Source organism: Sylvia atricapilla, chromosome 10 (assembly GCF_009819655.1).
Source record: "Sylvia atricapilla isolate bSylAtr1 chromosome 10, bSylAtr1.pri, whole genome shotgun sequence".
Taxonomy (NCBI): domain Eukaryota; kingdom Metazoa; phylum Chordata; class Aves; order Passeriformes; family Sylviidae; genus Sylvia; species Sylvia atricapilla.
Window position 1 is genome coordinate 8,181,561 of NC_089149.1, and position 24,684 is coordinate 8,206,244.

Here is a 24,684-nt window from a genome sequence, read left to right on the forward strand (position 1 = left end):
TATTTTCACTTCCTGTCTGAAGGCAACGCAAAGACTTCACATTTTCAGAGTTCTTTGTAGAATGTCTTGTGGAGAACTCTGGGAATCCTCCATGTGCCTCTGAGAAGTGTCTGTGTCCCAGCAGCAGTGTTGGGTGAGGCAGTGCTGAGCACAGGTACCTGTGCCCAGGCTGAAACAGCTTTTGCACAGCTCCAGTGTTTGTTTTGATGAACACTCACTCCTTTGTCCAGTCTTGCAGAGTTGGATCATTTCAAGTTCTCTCCAGGCAATTTTTAAGCAGGATTTTCCTCCTTTTGCTTGCAGCTTTGAGAGCACCAAGCACTACTTGCACTTACTCAAAAGCCAATCTCTTCAAATTCAGTTAAACAACCCATCTGCTGAGTTTGCTGTTAATCCAAGCCAATATCTAAATTCCAGCAGAATCCAAGTTCCAAGTTCCTGAGTGCTTTCATTTTAGAGGGCTGATTCTTACATTCTATATTGCTAAATTATTTAGCTAGTTGATGATAATGATGGAATCTAGTAATGAACTGTCCTCATCTGAACTATTATCAGAACAATGGGAGGAAAGGGAGGGGGGGCATAATTTGCAGTGTAGTCTTGGGAAATGGATTTAAAAATTAATGAATGGATGTTTCATAAAGCCTATACCACGTTGCTGCATATGCCTAACGACATGGGAGGAATGCAACTCATTATCTGCATTACTGATGAGAGTAAAACTAATTCTAAAGTCACTTTCTGTGAATTTAGGCAAAGGGGAGACCATCTGTATGTTCCTTCTGATAACTGTGTTTTATTCTGTGCTTATTGCTGAAGTTGTGGGCTGTGCTGGGCATTTCAGAAAATGGACTACACTTAATTTTTGCTTTCAGCTTTAGAGGAATAAAGATGAAATGTATAAGCAAGTCAGGGATGTAGATAACAGACAAGTTGGGTTAAAATAGTTTTTCCTTATCAGAGAGTTAACTTAAAAATGCTCTAATATTTTTTAATTCCAGGTATAGGTATGTAAATCTATATTTTATGTGGTTTTGAGTTCTCTCACAATGTGGGATGTCCCCAAATTACAGGTAATCCTACCTTAATTCCACCTTTTGTCTTCTTAATGCTTTTCTTTTTTGATAATTCTACTTCAGAAACAGTCTTTGGAGGGCAGGAAAGTTCTGTAGACCTCCTGTTGGTAGCTGAAAGAGTAAAAATGAAAATAACATTAGAAAATATGAGCTAAAGCCATCTTTAGGACAGGACAGGTAAATGTTAGCGAGCTGTACCAACGTCAGTAATTGTCACTTGGTGTTGCATGTGTGGGTTCCCAGGAAAATTTGTATGTGGTAATGGTTTGCTGATTGATGTCGGATTAAAGGATTGTTCACTGTAAGGTTTCATTGCATGAGCAACTCTCAAAAGAGTAATCACAGGAGTTCAGCAAGGCACAATGACAGGTGTGTATGGACAGAATCTGAGGTTATTATTTCAGAATATGCCCCTGTTCTGTCAGGTGGCCCTCGCAGGCTGTGAAAGCCCCAGCTGACACTGAGGTGTCTGAGGCTACTGGACAGTCATCCTTAACAACAAAACCACCTGTGCTGAGCCTGCTGTCCAAGTGAAGGGTTAGAGTGAACTATGAGAAGGGGAATCATACATTTGGCTTGAGTAGAAAATAATATCTGTTGTAGCTTTATCTTTGTTTTAGATGAGTTCACAGCACATGCAAGTACAAGGCCAGTAGCACTCTCGCTTTTCTTCATTGCTGAATTGACATAGGCAGTCATTCATGTCATGGGTGAAAACATATGAAAGCCAGATGAAATGCTGAAAGAATCTGGGTCAGGCAACAAAGAACAAAATTGAGGTTAAGTCCTTTTCCTTTTTATTCTGGCAAAACTTTCTAATTGAACAAGCACTTTTTTAAAGAGTAAAAGCTGGTGTTTTCAAATGCATCTGGCAACATTTTGTTTAAGAGGTTTCATCAAGTTTAATGTTTTGAAGTGTTGAGAGTCTTGATAGTAATTAACTTTTTCTTTGGAAGAAGCTGAAGGATACAGTAAAAAGGATGCAGACATCTTTGAATGAGGAGGAAGTAGTATCAAAGGTTTGAGGTAAGAGAGATCGGAATACTTTTTAAAAAGAAATACCTTAACAAAGTTTTCTATGCCCTTGGCATTATGTTCTTCTTTTAAAGTAGTTTTTAAAAAGGCAAAAAGAAGGACATAGAAGCACCCCAAATTATATTGAGTTAAAAAGACAACATATCAGTTTCACAGATGATAATAATGGAAGCTGACATTTCTTCTACCCTGCGTCTTTTCAACAGTCCTATCACACAGCTGGGAAGAGAATTAATTAAAGCAGCCTCTCTCCAACTATTCCTAAATCTTCTTGGTTTTATCAAATGCTGAATGACATAAGGACCTGGCAATGCCCATTTCATGCCTGTTACCTCCTCACAATGACTCCATACAAGAAAGTTTCCTCAATGGAACAGTGAAATCTGGCAGTCACCAGAAGCTATAACCAACTGGTAGAGAATTCCTGTGGTTCCCAAGACTGAGATGAAATGCAAATGTCTCTTTCTGGCTCTTCCGTCACACTCTTTCAGAATATACAGCAGGGGACTTGATTTGATTTTGAGCACTGCTAAGCTTTCCCTGAAGTATTATTTGTTCTTTCAAAGGTATTTGTATTTCACCCAAAAAGTGGTGTACTGACATTTTGGAACCAAGGGAATAAAAGGATGCAAGATACAGTATATGGAAGCTATTGATCCTTATTGTCAAACTTCTTCATACCTTTCTAATCTGCAGAGAGGGTGACTGCAACTGTTGGCAAAACCAGAATATTTGTAAGTTTTCAAATGGGTCCTTTTATGTGTTTTCCCATCAACATCTGAGTAAAGTGTCTATAAGCATCAGCAAATTGACCCTTTTCTGTATTGATGCACCCTGGAGATTCTATTTAGCTATAAAGTATCACCTACCATGATCATGACAAAACAGGCTGTGATCAAACTTATTACACTAAGAACTATTATTTCCTGGAACTTCTCCCAACTATATCCTATTTATACTTTGAAAAATCCTCTTAAAGAAAATAGATCTAAGACTTGACCACTGAGACATTGTCTCATAAACTTACCCCCATCTGAATACCCTAGATATGCTGCCAGTGTCTAGTTGCCCTCTCTAAATCTGAGTTCAAGCCATTGGGTTTCTCTACAATCTAATTCACTATTTTTATGGATATGTCATGGAATTAAAGGGAAGCAACAGAAATAACTTCAGAAAACAGGAAATGAGGACTTTTGCTTAGAAGAGCATAGTCAGCAATACCAAGTTGTTCAGCTTATTCATTAGTAGGAAGTTTTGCAGCTCTAAGGGATGGTATGAAAACCCTTGCAGAAACAATCAGCAGAAAAGTGGAAATCAGGTACAACTTTGATGTATGGATCACAGCTTACAGGCTCAGACAGCTCCAGGTGATCCAGGAAAGAGCACAGGGCAGTTTAAATGAAAGATGACACATTCAAAAGAAGCCAAAGTGCAGGTGCTCCTTGATCCAGCAGCAAATCACTCAGATCAGTTCACAATCTGAGTCTTGGCTTCTTCGTGTGACATATTTCAGAAAAGGAGACAGGTACAAGATAAGAAAGCAGTCAAATTCAACTGAATTGATTCATATTGACACAGTGAACTTCCCTTTCCGATTTGACCCAGAAACAAACTGAAAACAGGAAGCAAACTGCTTTGGTTATGCTTTGGAGAATTTTTTAGTTATTGACTGACCCACAGTCAGAGACTGCTATATGTCACTGCATTTAAGTAGTTTCTGGAGCAGTACAGAAAGAAACAGCCCAAATACCTGTCAATTATTATTGCACCAATTACTGTGGAACTGGAAATATAAGGGAAACTCCCTTATAAAATTAAGTACAATTGGCTGTTTCAAGGTCAGTACAGTATTGTTTTGCTGAAGAAGTTGAAAATTATAGTGTTGAGCTGCCTACTGAAAGAATAAAGGCACAGGAACAAAGGAAAACTAGAAATGATCTAATGTTTCAAGGTTGTTTTCATCCTTCTGTTTCACAGTACTCCCCTGGATGATACATAAGGACGATTTCATTTTGAATTCATTAATATTTTAAATTGCTTGATGCCGCTTTTGAAACAAATATTGTCAAACGGCATTGTAAAGCAGAGTTTGGGTTTGTCACTTTCATTCATCTGGAGTACCACTACATTTTTCCAGTGGAGCTTTAGTACTTGGTTCTTCACAAACAAGTTGCAGGACAACATGGAATCACTGTTGTATTACTTAGCTTACAGCAAATATAAAGTGGGCTGTACTGCTCCTAAAGCTGCTAGCAAATGATGGAGACTCGTGTGCTCTGTTTTGCTTTGCAGTCTCTCCACCCCTCTAAGACTGGAATAAATTCGGTGAGGAAAACTTGCTGTGGTGCTTGTAAGAAAAGGCTGTGGTTTCACCCATTTCCATTCACTCTTACTGAGGGACAGACAGAACTGTGGGCAGCTCCCAGGTGCCCAGAGACAGCAGGGTTAGCTCACCTGGGTAAGTGGCCCTAAATTAGCTCCTGCTAGAATAAGTGTAACTCATTAGCTAGCAAGAGACACAGGCCATAGTCAAGGGTTACCATAGATACTCAGCACCTGTAAGATATTCCAAGCCCCCCTCAAGTAAATACCACACTTTACGTGCAGGTTTGGGGGGAATTCTGCCATCACGTTTCCCATCTGTCTTCTGTATGGGTTTGTGCGTTCTCACTAAATCACCTACAGCAGAATCAAATTCCTTTGCCAAGGACAAGCATGGAAACAACTAGTCTGCTAAACTTTATTGGGGCTTGCTGTTCATGCTGTCCAACAGGAACATGAGTTTAAAGATAATTAGTGGCTTAATTGCTGTTTTCAATGCAGATGATGACAAAACAGAATGTTTAGGCAACTAAAGAAACACTAGAGCAGCTATGGTTTGTCACTTAATGGCTTAAGGCAGAAAGACTTTGCCATTCTTAGGCAATATAATTTAGACTTCTTCACTCTAGCAAAATTTCTGTCAAGCCCCCTGAAAATCTGCTGATATAAGAAGCACACAGCAAGGTTCCTGGATGTGGAATATTCTTCTACAAGGAGACACTACTTGGTTTCCTCAGGCTGCACCAAGTGTAATAGCAGTCCCCCAGCCACAAAACTTAAAGTATCTTTTCCTGTTTTCAATTTCATTTATAGAAATATACTGAAACACAGAAACTAGTGGTTTCTCAAACTATTCATGAAAGTCACATGCACCATTTCTTCTGAGTCAGCTAATCCCTCTGCAGCCTCACTTTCCCTGCACACATCCCCAGACTCTTGCAAGGAATTCTTCCTTTATCCTCTGTCCAGATGTTCTTAGTTAGTGAGTGTTATGCACTAGTGACTGTGAGGAATGCTGGACTGGATCCAATGAGCAGTTGTATACATTTAACTGAGATAGAACCAGCTTAAATTTTATTATTTAAAGAACTGAAAAGGCTCCAGCTGTGTTTCCCCCTTATGAATCTTGTGTTCCAAGTTGGCCTTCTAAGATGCTTATATGGTGAGTCATGAATTTTGTATGTGTAATGTGCTGTTAAACACGTTATTTGTTTAACAACCTCACAGAAATTTTGACATCTCTGTCCCTGTATTTCACATTTATATTGCACACAAAGAACTCTCTAGGTGACTATTTCATAGCACTTTGTGCTGCCATGTTCCAATCTTGCCAGAAAGGTAAATAAAACAAGACATTTTTCCTAACCATGGTCACCGAGATGGTCAAGTCATCTTTTACTGAAATTTTCCAAGAACGTGTGAGGCTGAGGGAAATAGCCTTTGGGAAAAGTTTCATTTCAAAGAGTAAGAGTTTGGGAGAATTGCAAGCAAATTAAAATAGATAAATGCTAAGTGCAGTAATTTCTAATAGCTTGTGTTATCCTTTAACAGTTCTGTAGTTCATTCCATTGTGCCCGACAGACTTTGTGGTTTGATTCTGTGGACCTATTCCAATTCACTCCATGCTAGAAAGTTTTGCACAGAAATGCAGAGAAGAAATATGTAGTCAAATAATCAAAAATTATGCCCTCAGAAGTGAATCAGAGCAAAAATATTTCACTATCAAGTGCCGCTTCTTTCCTCCCAGCAGACACAGGGAACAAATTTCGCCATTAGCAGTATTCAAGGAGCTTCCACTGGGAGATAACAGAGTTCTCCTTAAAATAAGGTGTCATATATGCTACTTAAATATTTTCAAGGCTCCTATTATAAAAAGATCAACTGAGTTTTCTGCCTTTTCAAGATTGATCGTTGATCTGCGAATAATGTTTAATGAAGTTCTCACAGCTAAGACAAGCATCAAATACAGCTGGCACAGACTTTTCAGCACCACAGCAACTCTAGAACTAGGAACTTAGAGTAATTTCAGTTTTGAACAGGCCTGTTGCTGGAAAATACAGAAGTTCACAACCAAAAGCACCAAGCAAAACTGGGATTAATCTAAAATTTTCCTCAGAGTTTCCAGACCCACATAAAAGTGTTGACTGAAGGAGAGTCAACTCTGAGCTGCCTTTCTGGATCTTACTAAGCTAGAAGATTTCTGAGAGTCACCAGAAACCATAAGGACATGGACATGAAACTGTGACAGTAATTTCCCCAACAGAAACCTGTCCTTTCCCTCAGACATGGTATCAGCTGTGCCTATGTGCAGAAAATCTATCTCTGCCTACGTATTTGTCCGTGTAAAATGGAGAGTCTGACAGTTACAATAATGGAGTATTTAATGTCTGAGCCTTCATATCTGTGAAGATTTTTTCATTAGCACCCTGAACTGGACTGAATTTTCCCTACTGCTCCCTGTTAGGAAAATGGATAGTCAGCAAGGAAGAACAAAACAAAATCTATTCTGGAACAAATGTAACTTCTTTTCCTTTCACAGACAACCACCCCAGTGCTGCCATGGTATTGTTACTCTGCTGCCTGGGGACAAAAGCCTTTCTTTCTGGTCTTCTATTTCTGTTTACCACATTTTATTGCCTTTTCTTGCCTTTTTATTTACACAGTCTAGGAACATGGTATTTTCCTGTTGTCATATTCTATTTTGCAAGCTTTTAGAAATATTTAGGTATGTCCTGGATAACAAATAACAAATGAGTTACAAAACCCATTTCGAGAAGGTGCTCTAAGCCTCTCACAGGTTTCCAAGATGCTGCTCAATAAATTGTCCCCAGTGATCCCATGAATGTGAAGAAAGGACACAGAGGTAAGTCCAAAAGAGGGTAGCTTCAAGAAGAGCAGAATTTCACAGCCTCATTTTCAGCCTTGGAATAGGACTCAGTGTCCCTGTTTCTATTCTCAGACATGTTTTGGAGTCTGACTGTGAAACACCTTGGTGAATTTCTCAGTTTATCTGTGCTTCAGTCTTCTTTCTGAAAAAAAAAGAGGTTAAAATACTGACCAGTATTTGCCAAGTTCTTTGGCATTCTGAGGGAAATTCTGAGGGCATTCTGAGGAATTTCAAAGTATGATTCTTTGTAGCAGACAACAGGATAACACCAAAATGATTGTAAAAATATGGGAATATACAGGTACTATTCATGGCTGGTAAAGTCACTGACTGTGAGTCCCTGGATGAGTTGTAGATACTCAGGCACTTCTGTTTCTTTGTACAGAGATACTCTCAGTCAGTCACCCTCAAGATCTGAATGAAATGGCAGTCTGCTTATCAATGTCTGACCAGGACTGGGTTGCACTTTACACCTCCTCACAACCAGAGTAGTATTTCAAAATAAATTTCACCTACCTATTATTTTGCAACAGGACACTAAAAGCTAAGCCTTGTCACACAGTTATCCTGTACTGGATTGCATAACCATGAAGTGCAATTCAAGAGACAGAGCAAAAGGGAGCATCTCATGACTTTTTTGTGAAAGAGCTGATAGTATTTGGGATAGGCTGTATGAATAAGAATCAACACTTAGAGCACTGTTATAAACTAGTGACTGTTCTGTAAAGTTCTATCTGTATCAACAATTTAATTAAAAAATCCACAGATGTGCTAAAATGACAAGAAAGAAGTTCAAGAAACAGTTCAAGAGACTAAATGCATAAACAGAATGGCAAGATTAGCTTTTAGTGCAGTTTCACAGTAGCTGAAAGCCATCCTAAAACTGTGCTGGCACTGACAGGAACCAACTGGTTCTGACCTACTGACCCTATACCATAACCCCATTTTCTGCAACTTCCTTTGCTTCAGCACTAGTGCCTATGCAGTGAGCAATCTGATGAACTCTGGCACTAGTGCTGCTTGGAGCAGATGACTGGGCTGATCTCCAGAGCTCCCTGAATTTTTCTGATTCATGCAGTGAGAAAATAACTATTAGGATTTTGCAGTCTGTTTATTCTGTTTTCCAGGCAGATCACAACTCCAGCAAACTGACTGTCCACCCCAGTGCAAGAGGGGGAGAACATTGCTGGAGGACGTGTGTGTGGCAGAGCAGGACCTCTTCACAGCCATTGTGTTCTCAGCTTGCCTGAAACCAAAAGAGAACCTGAAACTTGAGGTAGGGACTGTCCATAAAAGACAAAGGTAGCATAGTTTGAGGTAAAAAATGCACAGGTGTCAAACCAGGATGGGAATGGGAAGAAGATAATTTTCCTTTGGAAGAAAGGATGAATGTTGGGGAGCAGAAAAGAACAGGGACATTGGGGTGACTTTCTGCTGGTATGCCTAGAAAGCAAAATTGTCAGGCTACTGGCCATCGTCCTGTTGAGAAAGCAGTTTATTGAATGCTCTTCATGCAAACTAGAGGGTTTTTAAAGGCTTTTTGCTAAAGGTTTCTCTTTTGAACAGCCCTAACGGTTCCAAAGGGACAACCCCTTCTGGCCACCAAGCACAGGGTGGCTGGTCTCCAGGATACACTCTTTCCAATTAGCTTCACCCATGTTCCTTTTGCAGAAAACAGCTATCTTGCTTAAACACATGCTAACCTCAAATCAAGAACTTTCAGTAATTTCCAAACAGAAGCAATGCTCAGCTTCTATGGTTAGCAGAAGACAAGTGAAGTAACATCTAGGTAGAGACGGAAAGCAAAAACTCCACAAATGAGTCAGTGCCTCTCACTAATGGACACTTAATTTTTCAAGTATCTGATTGAAATTTGAGGAATTATGACACTTGAAAGCCAAATATTCACATTACACTATCTCCAATGTAAAAGAGGTTCTCATGCTTACATTGCAGGCTTGCATTGAGTACCCTGGCTTGGGTGTTTCAAAATTAGCAATAGTAGACACAATGAGACACAGTACAGACATGTACTCTGTAGATTAAACATAGGAATAGAAACCTGGTGGATTTTTTTGATTTGCCCTTGTTTGTATGTTTGCAGTGAGAGATATTTCATATTCAGTTTTATGAGCTGGACCTACAAGGCTGGCACTGCACATGGAATTCAAGTGTTCATTCTGATAATAAAAATCAAACATGACCATGTGGGACAAAACATTGGTGTGAGTCTGAAAGCAGCTGCTCATGGCCTACCTACTGCTGCTGGTCTGGTAATCTTTGGTGATGCTCGCTTTGGGGAAGATTCAGGATGTGGAGCAACAGGTTGTACTGGCCGGGTCTGTTTGGCTGCCAGCTTCTTCAGACTTACTTGCCTCTTGTCAAACATTTCTTGTACATCTTCGAGTTTTTGTACAATTCTTTGGGCATTGGCCTTGACAAAGAAAAGGCAAACAACAAATGGTTGTCAGCGCTGGACCAAGTGAAGAAAGGACTTGTATTACCAGACTCAGGCTAGAGCTGGAGATCACACAGTGACAGTTCTGGACATGGACATTGCAGCTCAGTCCATGCATTCTGCCCACATTGCAGTTTCACTGACCAAGACATGGTGACTCAAGCGGTGCTTCTAGCACTGCTGTAAGAAAATGACGTATGTGTTGCATGACTACTCTTATGAGTAAAACTTACTGCCACAAATACTGACCTCTGTGCCCTTTTGGAGTGGGGAAAGAGGCATATTTTAGCAGACTCAAATATATAGCCCAGTACACTCTCATGGACAAAGCAATAGAACTTTTTTTACTTGTAAGTGAGGACATGCACATCTGAGGGGTTTTACCTTTATTTCAGGGGTGAGGATCATGTCAAACTGATTGTAGAACTCCTTCGGGTTGGAGAGCTGGTGTTCCTTAGCGGTTACCAAGAACTTCTCAATTTCTACGAGTGCAGTTTCAGCTCCCTCTTGTGACTGGCACTTGTCCACAGCTTGGGAAGCTAAGAGGTAGATTCCAGCTTCACACCATTGGCTTGCCTTTAAAGAAAAGTGGCCGAAGAAGGACTTATCATCACTGACAGTCCAAGTTGTCAGGTGTTGCTTTTACTAAATTTAAAATAGATTTGGCCTAACACGTCATTAAAGGGAATCAATGTTATTCATAGCATGCAGCAGTTCCTGCCCACAAGTCACCCCATCAGCATAGGCAGAAGTGAACTTGCTAAACTAATGCAAAGTTCCAATATTTATACTAACATTTACTGAATGAAATGGAGAAAAACCAAACACAATTTTTTATCTTCCCCATAATTACCTGAGCTTATAAAATCCTTCATTTTTAGTAGAACTTTGCCAGAGCTGTTATCTGAGAAGGTTCACTTACCTTATCTAACTGCTTATGCAGCTCAAGAGACTTTCCCAAAATATCATACTTTTTCTTGGTCTCATTGGTAAAGTCATCACAAATCCGCCTGAGTTCAACACACTTTGGTCTAATGGAGTCAACTGCATAATGGTTGTTTTGGATGAGCTGCTCCCCATGGAGAGCTAGAGACTGGGCCTTCTCCAAAGGTTCCTTGAAATTAATGAGAAAAAGCCAAAGTTAGAATGACATGCATAATAAGGACAATCCATCTCTGTAACCCCTGCTGTAGCCTGGGGGTAAAGGTTTGGAATATTAATATAGCTGATATGTCTTACTTTGTATTTACACTGAAGGTCAACTACAATGTCAATGAGTACATTGAAACTCATGAGGTTCCATCTGAACATCAGAAAGCACTTTTTTTGTTGTGAGGGTGACTAAACACTGGAACAGGTTGCCTGCTGAGGTTATGGAATCCACTTCTTTCTCACACACTAGAGACATTAACTATACAAGGTTTTTCCTTACTTTCCCTCCTAGCTTTCCAAGTAATGAAATGGAACTAGTGGGTCTGAAAAACCCTGGCTTCTGGAAATTAGGATCGGTGTTTTGCAATTTAAAGTAATGACTTATGAGAGGAGACCAAAAAAAACTCTACAGTGACAAAGAAGTGTCTAGAATACCATGCCTATAGCAGCTAGAATACTAAATTGATGCAAACCTGTCCCTTCTCTTCCAGATGTTTCTGTTCCTTTAGGAGGTTCTCAACTCGAGTCACACTGTCTCCAATGTCAGCAAAACCTGCTTGTGTTTCCATGAGGTTATCTAATGTCAGTTTTACCTAAAAAACAGCAACAACAAAACCTTAAAACCAACACAAAATAAACACACACAGAACCCCATCACAAGATACTGATAAAAATTACAACAAACATTCATCTACGTCTCTGAGAAGAGTCTACATCTCAAGTTTAGTCCTCAGTTTGTTCCAAAATGGAAAACCCAAGGAATAAATCAAGAATCAACTATTCTTCAAAGAGTTTCCCTGCTTCTCACTAATTAGGCCCACAAAGTTTTGACAACCTGTAACTCCAGAGTTTATATTACTCCAGAATTTGTATTACTCCAGTCTCTGGGCTGACAGTTGGGCTTTCTGAAATGTTTTCCCTTGACTCTGGTAGGATTGGCAACTTACCATCACAGAAGAACCTATGTTTGATAACTTCACACCTAAATGCAAAATTACTTATCAAGATAAATTTACTTATTGGTGCTCCATATTTTGGCCTTACAATCTGGCACTTTCCTCACTGTGCCTTATTCAAGTGCTGTAAGACATCTGAAAGCTGTCAAGACTTTAATTTTTGAATATTCATTTCCTATTTCACAATTAAGGTCTTTTCTCACAACCTCTTTTTGGACTGCCAATATACTCTAAGTATGGGTAGAACTTGTCCTTATTTACCAGAGAAGCTAGACAGCATGAACAAAGAAATACCTCTCTAAAATCGTGTTCAAAGTGTCGAAGCTGCAGGCACTGTTCTAGTTTTAGATGATGCTTGGTCCAAAACTGATCAAAAGCCTTTTCTGTTTCATCCAACTGAGCCAACAACCTGATAAGAAATTATAATGAACAGAATGTACTTATTTCCTATAGTTCACTTCTTTTAAGTTACAGTAATTGATGGCAGAAAGCAGAGCAGGGAGGTGGTGGGGAGCCCTACACTTAGGTAAGAGGGCTCTGTGTCAACTCTCCCTTAAGCAAAAAAGAATGAAATTTGCAGTAGGACATGCAGGAATGTGACAGATGAGTGACAACTACATGGATCTACTGTGGCAGCAGATCCTGCCTCCTGATGTGCAAGAGGGACTTGGAGCTGTTTCATGTGCTGGCAGCCAAGGGCAGCAGTCACTCCCCAGTTTCCACCCAATGCTTCAAAGATAATTCATCCCCAACTCATGCAGATTGAATATGATGCAATTATTATTTTATGGAATGATTAAAGCAGAACTGTGCAACTTGTTAATTTTCTTCAGCCATCAGAAATAGGCAAGGGCTGAATAATTTTTCCCAGTCCATTAAAAACACCAGATTAGAAGCTCATAATGACTCCCATGGACATTGTTTTACTTTGTGTAAATGATGAAACATTTATTTGCAATATATTAATCTCAAGGTGTAATATCTGCAGTAAAATATCTGACACCAGACTAGTGAGTCATCCTCACAATTTCTCATTGATCCATTAACTACAAAGTAGAACAATTTTAAACAAGTAGAAAAAACAAAAAGGAAGTGTTCTCTGAATATCTTGTATTTCAGTAGACAGGTATTCTTTGGGCAGATAAAGGATCAGTGACTGCTGAAATCATCAAGTTATTTGAGCAAATGCCAACAAGTCCCTTCTATTCTTCTCAAAAACAAATTTCTGTTTTCAATCTCCCCCTGGAAAACTTTTTTGTAATCAAAGCTAGTCATTGAATTCAAGATGAATCACAAATACCTTTGGGATGAGTGTTCAAAGGATTTTAAAGTGTTCAGTGAAAAATATCAGCTCAGCTTAACTTTTAGCACCTTTGTTCCCAGTGAATGCAGACATGCCAAAACCCTAGCATGGCATTTCTCTTTGCACTGCATCACATGGCACAGCAGAAACTTCCACATGGTGACTAAAAGCTTTATGGTAATAACTAGCATTGTAGGAAGGAAAAGGGGGTTCTCTGTCTGTCTGTCTGCAGCTGTGACACACAGGATGTTTCAGGTATCATCTTCATCTGTTCCTCCCCCGGTATTTCCACAGACACCCACAAGCATACCACCCTCTCATCTCACAGAGATTCAGGTGCCACTTTCTAACCAGGGCACAGAAGTTTGGAAGCCACAGACAAAATAAGTTCCACATTAAACTTCAGCCAGGTAATTAGTGGTCTGACCAAAAATTACCAAGAAATGCAGGACTTGCTTGAGCTTGCCTTGACAGTTTAATTAAGCAACCTCCTCTAAGCCATTCCATTCTCTGACTTACCTGTCCAATAAATCCTGACTAGGTGAACCAGTGGCAATTTATAACCTGCGTATTTAAATTACATTTGCATCTCCTAGGAATAAATTAGGAAGTTGCACAAGGTAATCTTGCTCCACTGACCTTTCCACTGTGGCCACATTTTCCAGTTCATCTGGACTGAGTTTGCTGTTGGCACTTCGGGTGACTGGCTCCCGGATACATGTCAGTAAGGTGGCCCCCTGCTTCACTGCTAGCTTCAGCTCATCCTGAGGGGGAAAAAACAAGCCAAGAACCAAACTGTATGTTCCTCCAACAATACTCACATCTCCTAGATGACAATAGAGTAATGATAAAGGAGGATTCTTTCAAAGGTACAAAATACTTGAAACAAAATATAAATGCTTACCAAAGGTGATATGTTTTACTAGCAAATGCAGAGATCTAAGTCTTTTAACTTTGAATAGTAGATCTGTTTCTGAGAAAAGGAGTAGAGTAATTTCTGAGCAAATTGCATATCTGACCAGGCCACTTGCAGAATAAATTATTCTACCACAAATTGAATATATGCTCTAGATTGTGAGCTGAAAGACATTGCACTTCTTAATGGAATTTCCTCAAACAACATTGTGCCATGCTGAGCCATAGTACATCAGCTATAAGAAGTCATTTACAGAAGTGTCTTCCCAGCATGAAAGATGAGCAATAAAAAAGATAATGAGGCTCAAACATTAACTTGTCAGATGACAAATCTCCACATCACTGCACGCTTCTTCCATAAAAATCGTTCTTGTGCTAATATAGCTTAAGCAGTATTTTTAATCTTGTGTTTAACCTAAGGCATTTGTTGACAGCATTAATATTTACTTCTGATCCTTACTCTGCAAAGCTAAACTAGCCCCAACTTTTTTTAAACAAAACAAGCCATCATCTAAGTAGATCATTCTGTCCATTCCTGACTATGCTCATAGATGTTCTCTGTTTCTGCTCCAGTCCTTTCTGATGAACTCATCAGGAGCCCATGCTATTCCAGATGTGATCCCATCAGTCCCTCTCACACAGTGGAAGTGACACTGCCCCATTTTATCCTTCTTGAAGCTGTAAAATGTGTTTTTCACAGGTGAATCAAATTGACCTCCTGAACCCAGGTTCTCTCCTCCTCAGTGGTTTTCAGACAATGGACTGCCAAGTGATGGCAGAAAATTTTGTTAGATCAGAACTCTTCTATTACACTGCTGGAGACACCACGGGGCAACAATCACCTTCAGCTTGCTGTGGTGGTCAGTGTGTGAGGAGAGGAGCTCTTCTGTGCACTGCACATCATTGGGGAGTTCAGTCTCTGCTAAGTCTGTTCCAAATGTCTGTAGCATCTGTGCTGTTGTTTTTACTGTCATTGCAAAGTTTTCAATAGCCTAGAAAAGCAAAAGCATAAAGTCACAGATTGTTTATTTACCCTTAGCCCTTTAACAGCTCTTTGTGCTTCTGGCACACTGTGCTGCAAGTATTACATGCCTGTAAAGCTGTCACATTGCCTTTTTTTGGGTGGATGTGCTAAAAGTTACAAATTAAATTATGTGTCACAAATGACCTTTTCACAGGTCCTCACATATTGTCACTTCTACGAACCAACTGGGAACTCCCAGAGCTCAGCAGACATAATGAAACCACAGAGGACATCAGCTTCAAAGCCAGGTCTGGAACTTCAGATCCTCTGCCCATGCTTGCTGGGAAATTCTGCTGCATTTAAAATTTTAATTAAGGCTTTATTTAAGTTGAGAACACTACTAAAATATATAGGGCAAAGCCTTTATATTTATAGAGCCATTGTTCACTCAGCAGTAATCTGTCTTCCCCTGACTTCTGAATATGTGCATCTCCATCTTGCCTATTTGTATGAGATGCATCCTAGTCATTTCCTCCCATCTGTCCACACTAGTACACAAATACAAGAACAAGTAACTACTAATACAGTTGAAATGCATAAATTCATCAGAACATTGCTGTTTCTTTATCACTTGGGTACACCAACACAAAACTTGTCAGGAATCTGTTGTTTTAATGAAGAATGGGGAAGTGAGGAAGGCTAAAAAAAACCAATGCCACCTTCTCAGAGCAGAATATAATGTTCAGACCTATGACATGTGATTAAAAACTTTATATCTAGTAGCAAGTAATTGCATGAGGTGTTTTTTTCATGATCATGCCCAAATTTAGGGGTGACTGTGTTGTTCTGTATAGCTCTTTTCTCTTTGTACGTTTTGATCTAAGCCCCCACAGGTGTGAGTCAGTCAACAAGCACTAGGGCTGCTCTTACACCAAATCAAACACATCTGTAGTTGTTGCACAGCACATTCCTTTCTCCAGCAATAATGGGAATTCATTGTTTGCAACCCTGACAGATGAAATTATGCTGTGTGCTCAGTGAAAAACGAACTAGAGGTAGATCATCATTCAAAAGGTGTAGAGAGAAATTAGCCCACATTTGTGATCTCAAACATGCCTCCCATGAAGCAATGCTAGCAGAGTTCACAGCCTTCTTCCCTTTTCCCCCATAAATTCACGTCTGCTTTCAGCACAAGCAGTACAGACCCACATGTGCTCTATCTTAGTGCTCAGCAGCTGTATCCTGCTGTTCTCAGCACTGAAACTACTGGATTAGAGTTGGCTGAAATGTCACACTTCTGACTGCAACACAGATATGGCCATCCATGACCAAAGGCCATTTACTGAAAGCCAAAGATGCACTCTGTGGGCAAAAAAGTCCATAGACTCCTGGCAGCCAAGAGAGGAGAGCAGAAACAGTGAATGATGCAAGGAGGTTGCTGTATCACTGCCATTTAGCCAGAGTTTAAAGCTTTTTCAGAAGAAAAGCACTGGCAGGACAAGATATGGGGACACTGAGAGAAGCAGCAAAGGGCATGAAGACCACAGCTCAGCAAGACTGGATGCCAGATTGTTTCAAGGTGCCATGGAAGCTGACACTTCCCTGATGACAACCTCTTATCCAGCAGATATTCCTTGGCTGACTGCACCATGAACTTGTCAGTGTTCCATTGATAGAATGCTTGCCTCCACTCTCTCCTGTATATATGAGCAATGCATTGTTTCATGTACCTAAATTATATCTATGGGTTGGTTTTTTTTCAAGTCTCTGTGCTTGGTAAAAATTTTCCAACGAATTTAACCAAAATCTCAGGGGATTACATAGCCCTACTCCCCTAAATTCTTGGCTCATTTTTGTTTGCATATTTTACCAAACTATGTATTATTGCTTTATGTAAACCCCCATCATTAATAAATAATACAACCTTTCTTGTAACTCTTTTTATCCCCCTTCATATTTTCAAACCTTTTGCTGTTTGAAAGCTTTTACAGATGATTCATTTCTTCACACTCCCCCTTCCTTCAAGGACAGTTTCATATTTTTGATACTTTTGACATAAGCCTGTTCACTCATCTCAACCCTAACCTCATTATAGTCAGCACAGTTATAAAAGTAGAAAATCAATGTTAGATGAAATTCAAATTCTATGTTTGTATATTTAGAAGCCTGAAATATTTGGTGGTTCTTAAGGAGACTAAAACTTAATTTCATAAGGACAGCAAAGCACAAATAAAACCAAAAAAACTATAGACAAAAGTGATTTGACTTAAATTACCTCAAAAAAGCTCTTCTTATAAATTAGGTGTAACCTGCCCATGAGCAACAATGGGCTCAAACCCAGGACTGCTCAGAACTTTGCAAACCATTGAGGCTCACATTAGATGTGGGCTCTAATATGCCAATCTTTCAAGTAGACACACAAAGAGAGATGCAATCATTGTATAAACTCTCTGTGAAATTACTTTTCCATGATCATGACCCAGCTTAGAAAGCCCATTTTTGCTTAGAAAGAATGAGAAAATATTTTTTCTGCTAATGTGCCAGAGTTTGGATTCTGTTTTTCGTGAACTGTCATCTAAACTGGGCACCATAATGAATTGTTTACATTGTTTTGAGGCAGACACTGGAATATATTAACCAGGCCAAAAGGGAACAATCTAACCTGTATAAGTTCCCTCAATAGAATAAAAGTCTTTCTGCCTTCCTAGTAACAACTGTTCTTCAGTTACCAAAAATAAGACCCAGCTGGAATGCATGCTTGTATAGTATAGAAATGAAAAATAAAATATAGTGTCCTGAGTATTTTAATGCTCTTAAAAGCATGGACATAATTACCCAATAAAGTCAGACTTTCGACCTTACTTTTGACCTTTGTAAAGTCATCAAAATGCTACAGCCTATCTTCAACTTCAGCTGAAGGCCTATGAATCCCATCAATTATTTAAAAGACAAGAGCATGTGCCCACAGGCCTTGCTGAGTAAGAATACCAGGACACTGCTGGCCCTGGGCCAGGTATGCAGTGAGATACAATTACTGCTTCTGTGACAAACTTCTGCGGAATTTGCCTTTCTCTGTGTGAGTCATGGATTTCCTGTTTCCCTGAGTCCTGAGCAGAACCCCCAGGCTGTAATGGAACTGAGAAGTCACTGCTTTATGGTCGCTTTGCACTTGTCCCATGGACAGCTCTCAGAAGAGTCAGAGCAGCAGCACTCACAGTGCGGTGATGGATCCACTGGCTGTGCCCGTACTCCAGGGTTCCTCCCAGCTCCCGGGTCAGCTGACTCTTGTCGATGTAGCCATGCAGATCAGAGACAGAATTTAGCATGATGATCTGAAACGAATCCAAAAACACTGGACTGAGAGAAATAACAAGCCTTTCAACTGTTGTTCCTAGGATCTGGGTTTGCCTGATCATATATGACCACTGCAGTTCCACTAGAGGCTATCAGTTCTCATTTTCCATTTTCTCATGCCATGGCCACAGGTTTATTTTCCCTAGATTTTGCCTTCTTAATATCTACATGGACATTCTTAAACTAAGCTTGGTTTGACATCATCTTCCTCCTTGCTGGGCTGCCTCATTTTGCATGTGCATCAAGAGCAAAAGTATGTTCACGCAAACTTCCATAAAATAATTTATTCTCTAGACAACTTTTATTTACAGAAAAATAGAGGCACAGGCAAGTTAAACAGCTTCCTCAACACCAACCACTTGATCCAGGGAAGTGCTGGAATGAAGTCATTGGGAGTAAGATTTTTCTTTCAGTTTTCTGATTTTTTTGATGCTGTACATTCACCGAATTTACTGGCATTTTTCCATTTAAAATCATAATGGAAGGGAAAGGAGAGATAAACCCAGATCCATTTTTTTAACTTTAGAATCTCCTTACCACTAGACTTGCTTGAAGAAAGCCAAACAAGATTTGAATTCAGCTTCAGATAAGCAGCATTACCTTTTGGCAACCACTGTAAATTTGTCAACACAAGTGGTTACACAAATAGCACACATTTATTGCTGTTCCAACAGCTAAAGAAGAGTAAGAAGTTGAGCACAAATGACTAAGGATTTTAAATAAATAAATGTCACTAATATGTCAAATGTGTTCCTTGTCCTTATTTAAAGAAAAGCTTAAGTGGCTCTGCATGTCAGGCTCCAATGGAGTATGGTGAGTACACTGGCAAACACTGTGGACAATGAGATGAGTGCAAATTTATGGAGACAAGAGGATGCATATTCTAGGCTAGGACTTTTCTAAGAAAAGCCTTGAGAACAAACCTGAACAAGTTTTTAGCTGATCTTTTTTATGCCTAGTCAGAGCTGCCCTTGTTTCACCTTATGTCAGTAATTTCTTGTCTTACCCTCATGCAGAAGCTGGCTGCAGTGCCCAGTAACCTGCTTGGAGGGACTGGAAAGTTGCTGCTGTGTCGTTTTAACCCTCTTTAGCCTTCCCTTCTCCATGGCAGATGAGCACAGTTCCCTCAGCATCTTCTTACAGAACACATGCTCCAACTCCTGACCTTCTTGACTCTCCAAGATTACTCCAGATTAATATTTTTCTTGTACTGGAGGAACCAAAACTCAACAGGGTTCTTAATGTGATTTAATTAGAGCCAAGTAAAGGCAGATGAGTGTTTGTCTCAACCTGTTGGCTATGCTCCTGTTAATACAGGATGCTGATGCCTTCCTTTGCTACCAGGGCACTCTGGCTCATGTACAGCTTGCTGTCTACCAAGTTCCCAGGTCCTCTTCTGCAGAGATGCTCTCCAGATAGTCAGGCTAGTGTGAACTGTTGCCAACAGCACAACTGTTGTGTTGTTGGAAGGAAAGAACTTGAAGAGAAGAACGAGTTCTTTCTTGAGGAAGAAAATCTTTCTGGAAGGAACCTCTTTCCCAGTTGCAGGACTTTGCTTTGCCCCTTTTGTATACATAAAATAATATGCTGCTCAGCCCATTCCTTGTGTTCCTGTTCCAGTGCCCCTGTCTGGGAGTATACCATCTGCTCCTCCTGGTTTACAGTTATCTGCACACTTGGTGACAGTGTAGCCTGTTTCCTCTTCCATATCACTGATGAAGACATCAAACAGGGCAGGTCCCAGCAGGTATCACTACAACACTCCACTTGTTGCCCACTCCCAGGCAGAGTATGGCCCATTACCATTACCCTCCTAAACCCATCATGAAACTAGTTTTTAAAACCACATGTAGTTTTCCATCCATCCAAACTTTAACCTAATTTGGATACAGGAATATAGTGGAGGATGCATCTGGCTCCAGAGACCCATACAGGCTGAAAATTCTCAAGTAGGCCCTCACTCTATTCTTTTTCACTTCCAGCAGTTCATCTTTTCCTTGACCCCTGTCTTCAAACACAGAAACAAGGAGATCTTGTTGGTGAAGAGACTGTGGCAAAGAAAGGTGAATACCTCAGCCAAAGTTAAAGGAAAAACTTCCCTGAAGGTGTTATGAAACACTGTTCTCTTATGATCAAAGCCAGAAAGCTCAAAAAGCTGCATCATCTTGAAAAGGCCTTACACTGGAACATAAAGTCTAAGCACTAATTCTGAATTGGAAATCACATTTGAAAAAGTAAGTCTTAACTGCTTTGTAGCTCTTCCCCATCACAGATGTTGCTGACAAGTTGAAAATCTTCTGATACTTCAATCCTCACCGAAACCACAGAGGAACGTCATGCAGTTTTCTTTTAGGAAGAATTTTATTTTTGCTTTAACCTAGTATGCTCAGCATGAGCCACAAAACAAACCTATTAATATTGCCAGCTACGGTGCTACCCAGCAGGGCTTGGGTCTTCACCATGCAGGCATTCCTGCAGGAGAAAGCCTATGAGCAATCCAGCATCTATCTAAAAAACCAATCTAAGAGAGCATTAGCATCTCCCATGCTGCTTCCCAGACAGAAGACAGCCACAGCCAGTCAGCTGGAGAGTGCAAGGGAGCAGCAGTTTAGAAGGGAAGCCTCAGTGTGGAACCTGGAGCTGCTTCTGGATGGGTTATGCTGTCAAAGAGAAGTCACAGCTTACAAAATGCAAGGAAGTGCTTGCTATGGACAGCCTTTTATGTATGTTCTGAAGGTGCTTTAATTAATTTCCTATGATGGGAGGTTACTTGGGTACATCTCTGGGTGTTCCTTTTGAATTCACAGATTTTAATCTCAGATGAACCCCGCTGTGTCTCCTATATTTCTACATCTTGATCCTGATTAATGATATGTAATCAAATCACTATCCCAATAGAAATTTACCTGATGAGATTTTATTACCCACATTTGTATGTCAATGTGATACAAATCTTGCATTTCCTTTTTGAATCTGGTTGGTTATTTCAGCCTTTATTTCCGACTCCTGTCTGATCTTCTTGTTTCTACTCATTCCAGTGTTGATTTAACCCAGCAAATATATTTTACTGAAGATATTTGCAGTCTGATAGCTCAAATAAACTATTGAACAAATGTTTTATTAACAAATACACAATATTCTTGGAGCTCCTTTTGAATGCTTATGTCTTGGTCCTGTCACTTACAGTTGTGGTAGGAAATCCCACCCATCTACAGCCCAATTATGAAATGAATGTTGTCACAGAGCCAAACACACAACACAAACAAAAATCCTGCAAACAATTTAAAAGATTGTTGTGATACTGAAGATAGGTACTGATCCCCAATTCCTTGAGTAAGGACATCTCCAATGGAACAAGAACTCTCTGGTCCTGTTTTCCTCTTGGCATCTTGGATGCTGTTTTCAAAGGGGACAAGACATCATTCTCAGTAACTTCCTTGCTCTAAAGCTGGGTATATAAGGCCATGCCCAGATGGTACTTTTAGGATGGGCTGCAACACAGGAGAAAAGCCCCTCCAGAGAGCATGACAGATCCCAGGAACTTAGAACACCTGTAGCACAACCCTAAACAACTTAGAATAACATCAGACATATGTGGGCAGCCTGTATATAAATCTGACAGGCTGTCTGCAGATATCTGGGCAGGAGGCAGGCCGATCCAGCAAGTGTGTCATGCTCTTAGTTTTTGTAAGGTTTTTCTCTAAGCTCTGTGGACATACCCAGGATGGCTCAAAATATCCAACATGACCCCAAACTAAACTGGTATCTTGATTTTCCTGCCTGTAAGAAAGGTAAGATACTATTTCATACTTAATGCAGTGCTTGACCCTTGCCTAGAATTAACCTCTCATCCAACTTTGATCCCTTCCAAGTTTTGAATGCAACTCTGACATTAAATAAACTGCTAAAAGTATAGGAAATGCTGAACTGATGGAAAATGCCACTTCTTGATGAAGCTGTCCCTTTCCAGGCTGCAGTCACTGGTACAACTGTTGCTATAGTAACAGATTGGGGCATATTAAATATAGGTACATCCTTTTTTTAAAGTATAGAAATAGTATAAAATATATATAAAGTATAAAATATAGAATATTTTGGTTTGTATTCAAACATTTTTTTAATCAATTTTGCATTTTATCAATAAGCCATGCTTATCCAATGACAGTAAATGTTACAATTTAACTACAGTAACGAAATGCATGGTCATGATTCCTTTTCTGTATGCACTGTAATAAACAGCTGCTGTCTCTCACTTCAGGAGAAGCAGAAAGTGTTTTAAACACCTGAACTTCAAACTCAAGTGATTACAGAGCTAGAATTTGTTGGAGAACTATAAGTATTTTGCAAAACAACATAAACCCAAAAGCAAAATCCAAAACAGTCATCTGAAATCCCTCCAGTAAAGTCACTGTGGAGCATAGTATGACTCTGATCCAGGATGAAATATCTTCAATAATCATAATTTAAGTTTATATATAAAACTTAAAATTTTTTTGACACATGCAGCTAAAAACAACTCATTAAAAACAGCTCCTAAAAGACCCCTCATAAAATAATCTCAAACTTTTTCAAGATTGATAACCTTCTTCATATCACAATCTCATCAACCTACAGCATATGCCAAGTGCATGTAAAAATAAGTAAAACACAAACTCTGAATCCTGAGGGCATGGGAGTCATAAAGGGCATTCAGAATAACCAATGTTACGGGGACAGTCAGCACTCCCATGGATAACTCATCAAATAGTGCAGAATTCAGCCCTAGGCTTTCACTGCTCTGTAGTCCTGAATATTTATGTTTGTCACTGGAGCAGGATCTACCTCTGCCTACATGAAGGGAACATCTCCACTGAATTAAAATGCCAGTACTTAGAAACTGAGTCACATTTTAAAGCTAGACTGGACATGGGAACATGCCCATTAAAATACTATGAACCATCTACTGCTAATTAACTATTTGCATCACCACCCAGACCTGGATGAAAGGCCCCAGGTGCCACTTGCAAGCCTGGGTTATGAGAATTTGCTGCCAGCCCAGAAATGCAGAAATGGAGATAAAGAAAATGCATGGACAAAAAACTGCATGCTTACCGGTACCTTCATTTTAAAGTCATCTCGGTAGAGTTTAATGCCAATGTCAGCGATTGCCCTTTGGATAAAGCGGGAGGGTCTCAGGACAAACACCAGCTGCAGGTTTCCTGGAAATGCTCCCTGCAAGAAATATTGAATTCTTAGAAGGCACATTTCTACCTTACAAGGGAGTTTTCAGCCAAGTGTTTCCTCACCAGGGCAAAGCAGGTAGGACTTACTGGATCTTGCTCAGTCCAGCTGCTCATTGCATCAGCTGGTCCGTTCAGCACGTGCTCATTGTCGCTATTTCCAAACCCGACAGGAGGACTGACCCATGGATTTTACTGCCCAGCCACATGTTGTTTCACGATACAGATTTATCACAGAATTCCAAAGTTCCTGACAAGTACCTTTCTCCCCCAGATCCGAACCCCACCAAGCCCCATTTGCACCACCACGCCAGAGGTTTTCCTATTTTTGGGGCTGCAGCCACTAGAGGGCAAAGCTGGCTGCCCACCTTGGACTGGTGAGGGAAGCTGGTAGCACAGATGGATTCCCCAGGCTGACCTACCTATTCACTCTGCTAAGGGTTTTGAATCTTTTTAACCTCACATATTTTTACACACAGGCAGGCACTCAATATGTTCATCAGATATGGCCCTGCCTGCAACACCCAGCCTACATCTCTCACAGTACTCTGAGCTCATCAAGCATAAAAAAAGAACAATTTCTTGAAGAGAGCAGCAAAAAAGCCTGACAATGAAAAATATTTCTGTCTAAATACACTGAAAAAACTTAAAGGTGCCTTTGTCATCCTGCTATACTACACCTCTGTAAGTCCTTGGTCCTCACACAGTAAATGCTCCTAGTAAGAGATGTATAAAACCAGCTGGTTTTCTTAGCACTGAAAATCAGTGCCCAGCTCTGACTTTTGCAAGTGAGATATAATAAGCTATTAAGAGTTTCTGACAGAGATCATATACTGCTGTGCAAACACAAATCCCTTGGGGTCTATTTCTTTCATAAGCAGGCCACGTCATCCCTCCTCAGGGCACAGAAGGGGTACCTCTTATACTTCTCTAGGAACCAGCTTCAAATTACCAGAATTTATATTGCAATCAACCCAGAAAATAAGGAATTTGTCCTAATTCAGCAGCAAACAAGACTATGTAATTTGTCTCTGCAGCTTCCT

General features: G+C 40.0%; 1 protein-coding gene across 2 annotated transcripts in view; it reads right to left on the reverse strand.

Moving 5' to 3' along the window:
- MCF2L2 (MCF.2 cell line derived transforming sequence-like 2) overlaps nt 1-24,684 on the reverse strand; it is a 154,286-nt gene that overhangs the window by 80,748 nt on the left and 48,854 nt on the right. For both annotated transcript variants that reach the window (XM_066325797.1, XM_066325798.1), the window contains exons 5-14: nt 23,514-23,633; nt 18,284-18,400; nt 14,947-15,096; nt 13,829-13,953; nt 12,181-12,295; nt 11,404-11,523; nt 10,701-10,892; nt 10,163-10,354; nt 9,577-9,754; nt 1,084-1,187 (exon numbers count right to left, since the gene is read on the reverse strand). In XM_066325797.1, coding sequence (XP_066181894.1) covers nt 1,084-1,187; nt 9,577-9,754; nt 10,163-10,354; nt 10,701-10,892; nt 11,404-11,523; nt 12,181-12,295; nt 13,829-13,953; nt 14,947-15,096; nt 18,284-18,400; nt 23,514-23,633 — 1,413 coding nt within the window. The remainder of the gene's footprint in view (nt 1-1,083; nt 1,188-9,576; nt 9,755-10,162; nt 10,355-10,700; nt 10,893-11,403; nt 11,524-12,180; nt 12,296-13,828; nt 13,954-14,946; nt 15,097-18,283; nt 18,401-23,513; nt 23,634-24,684) is intronic.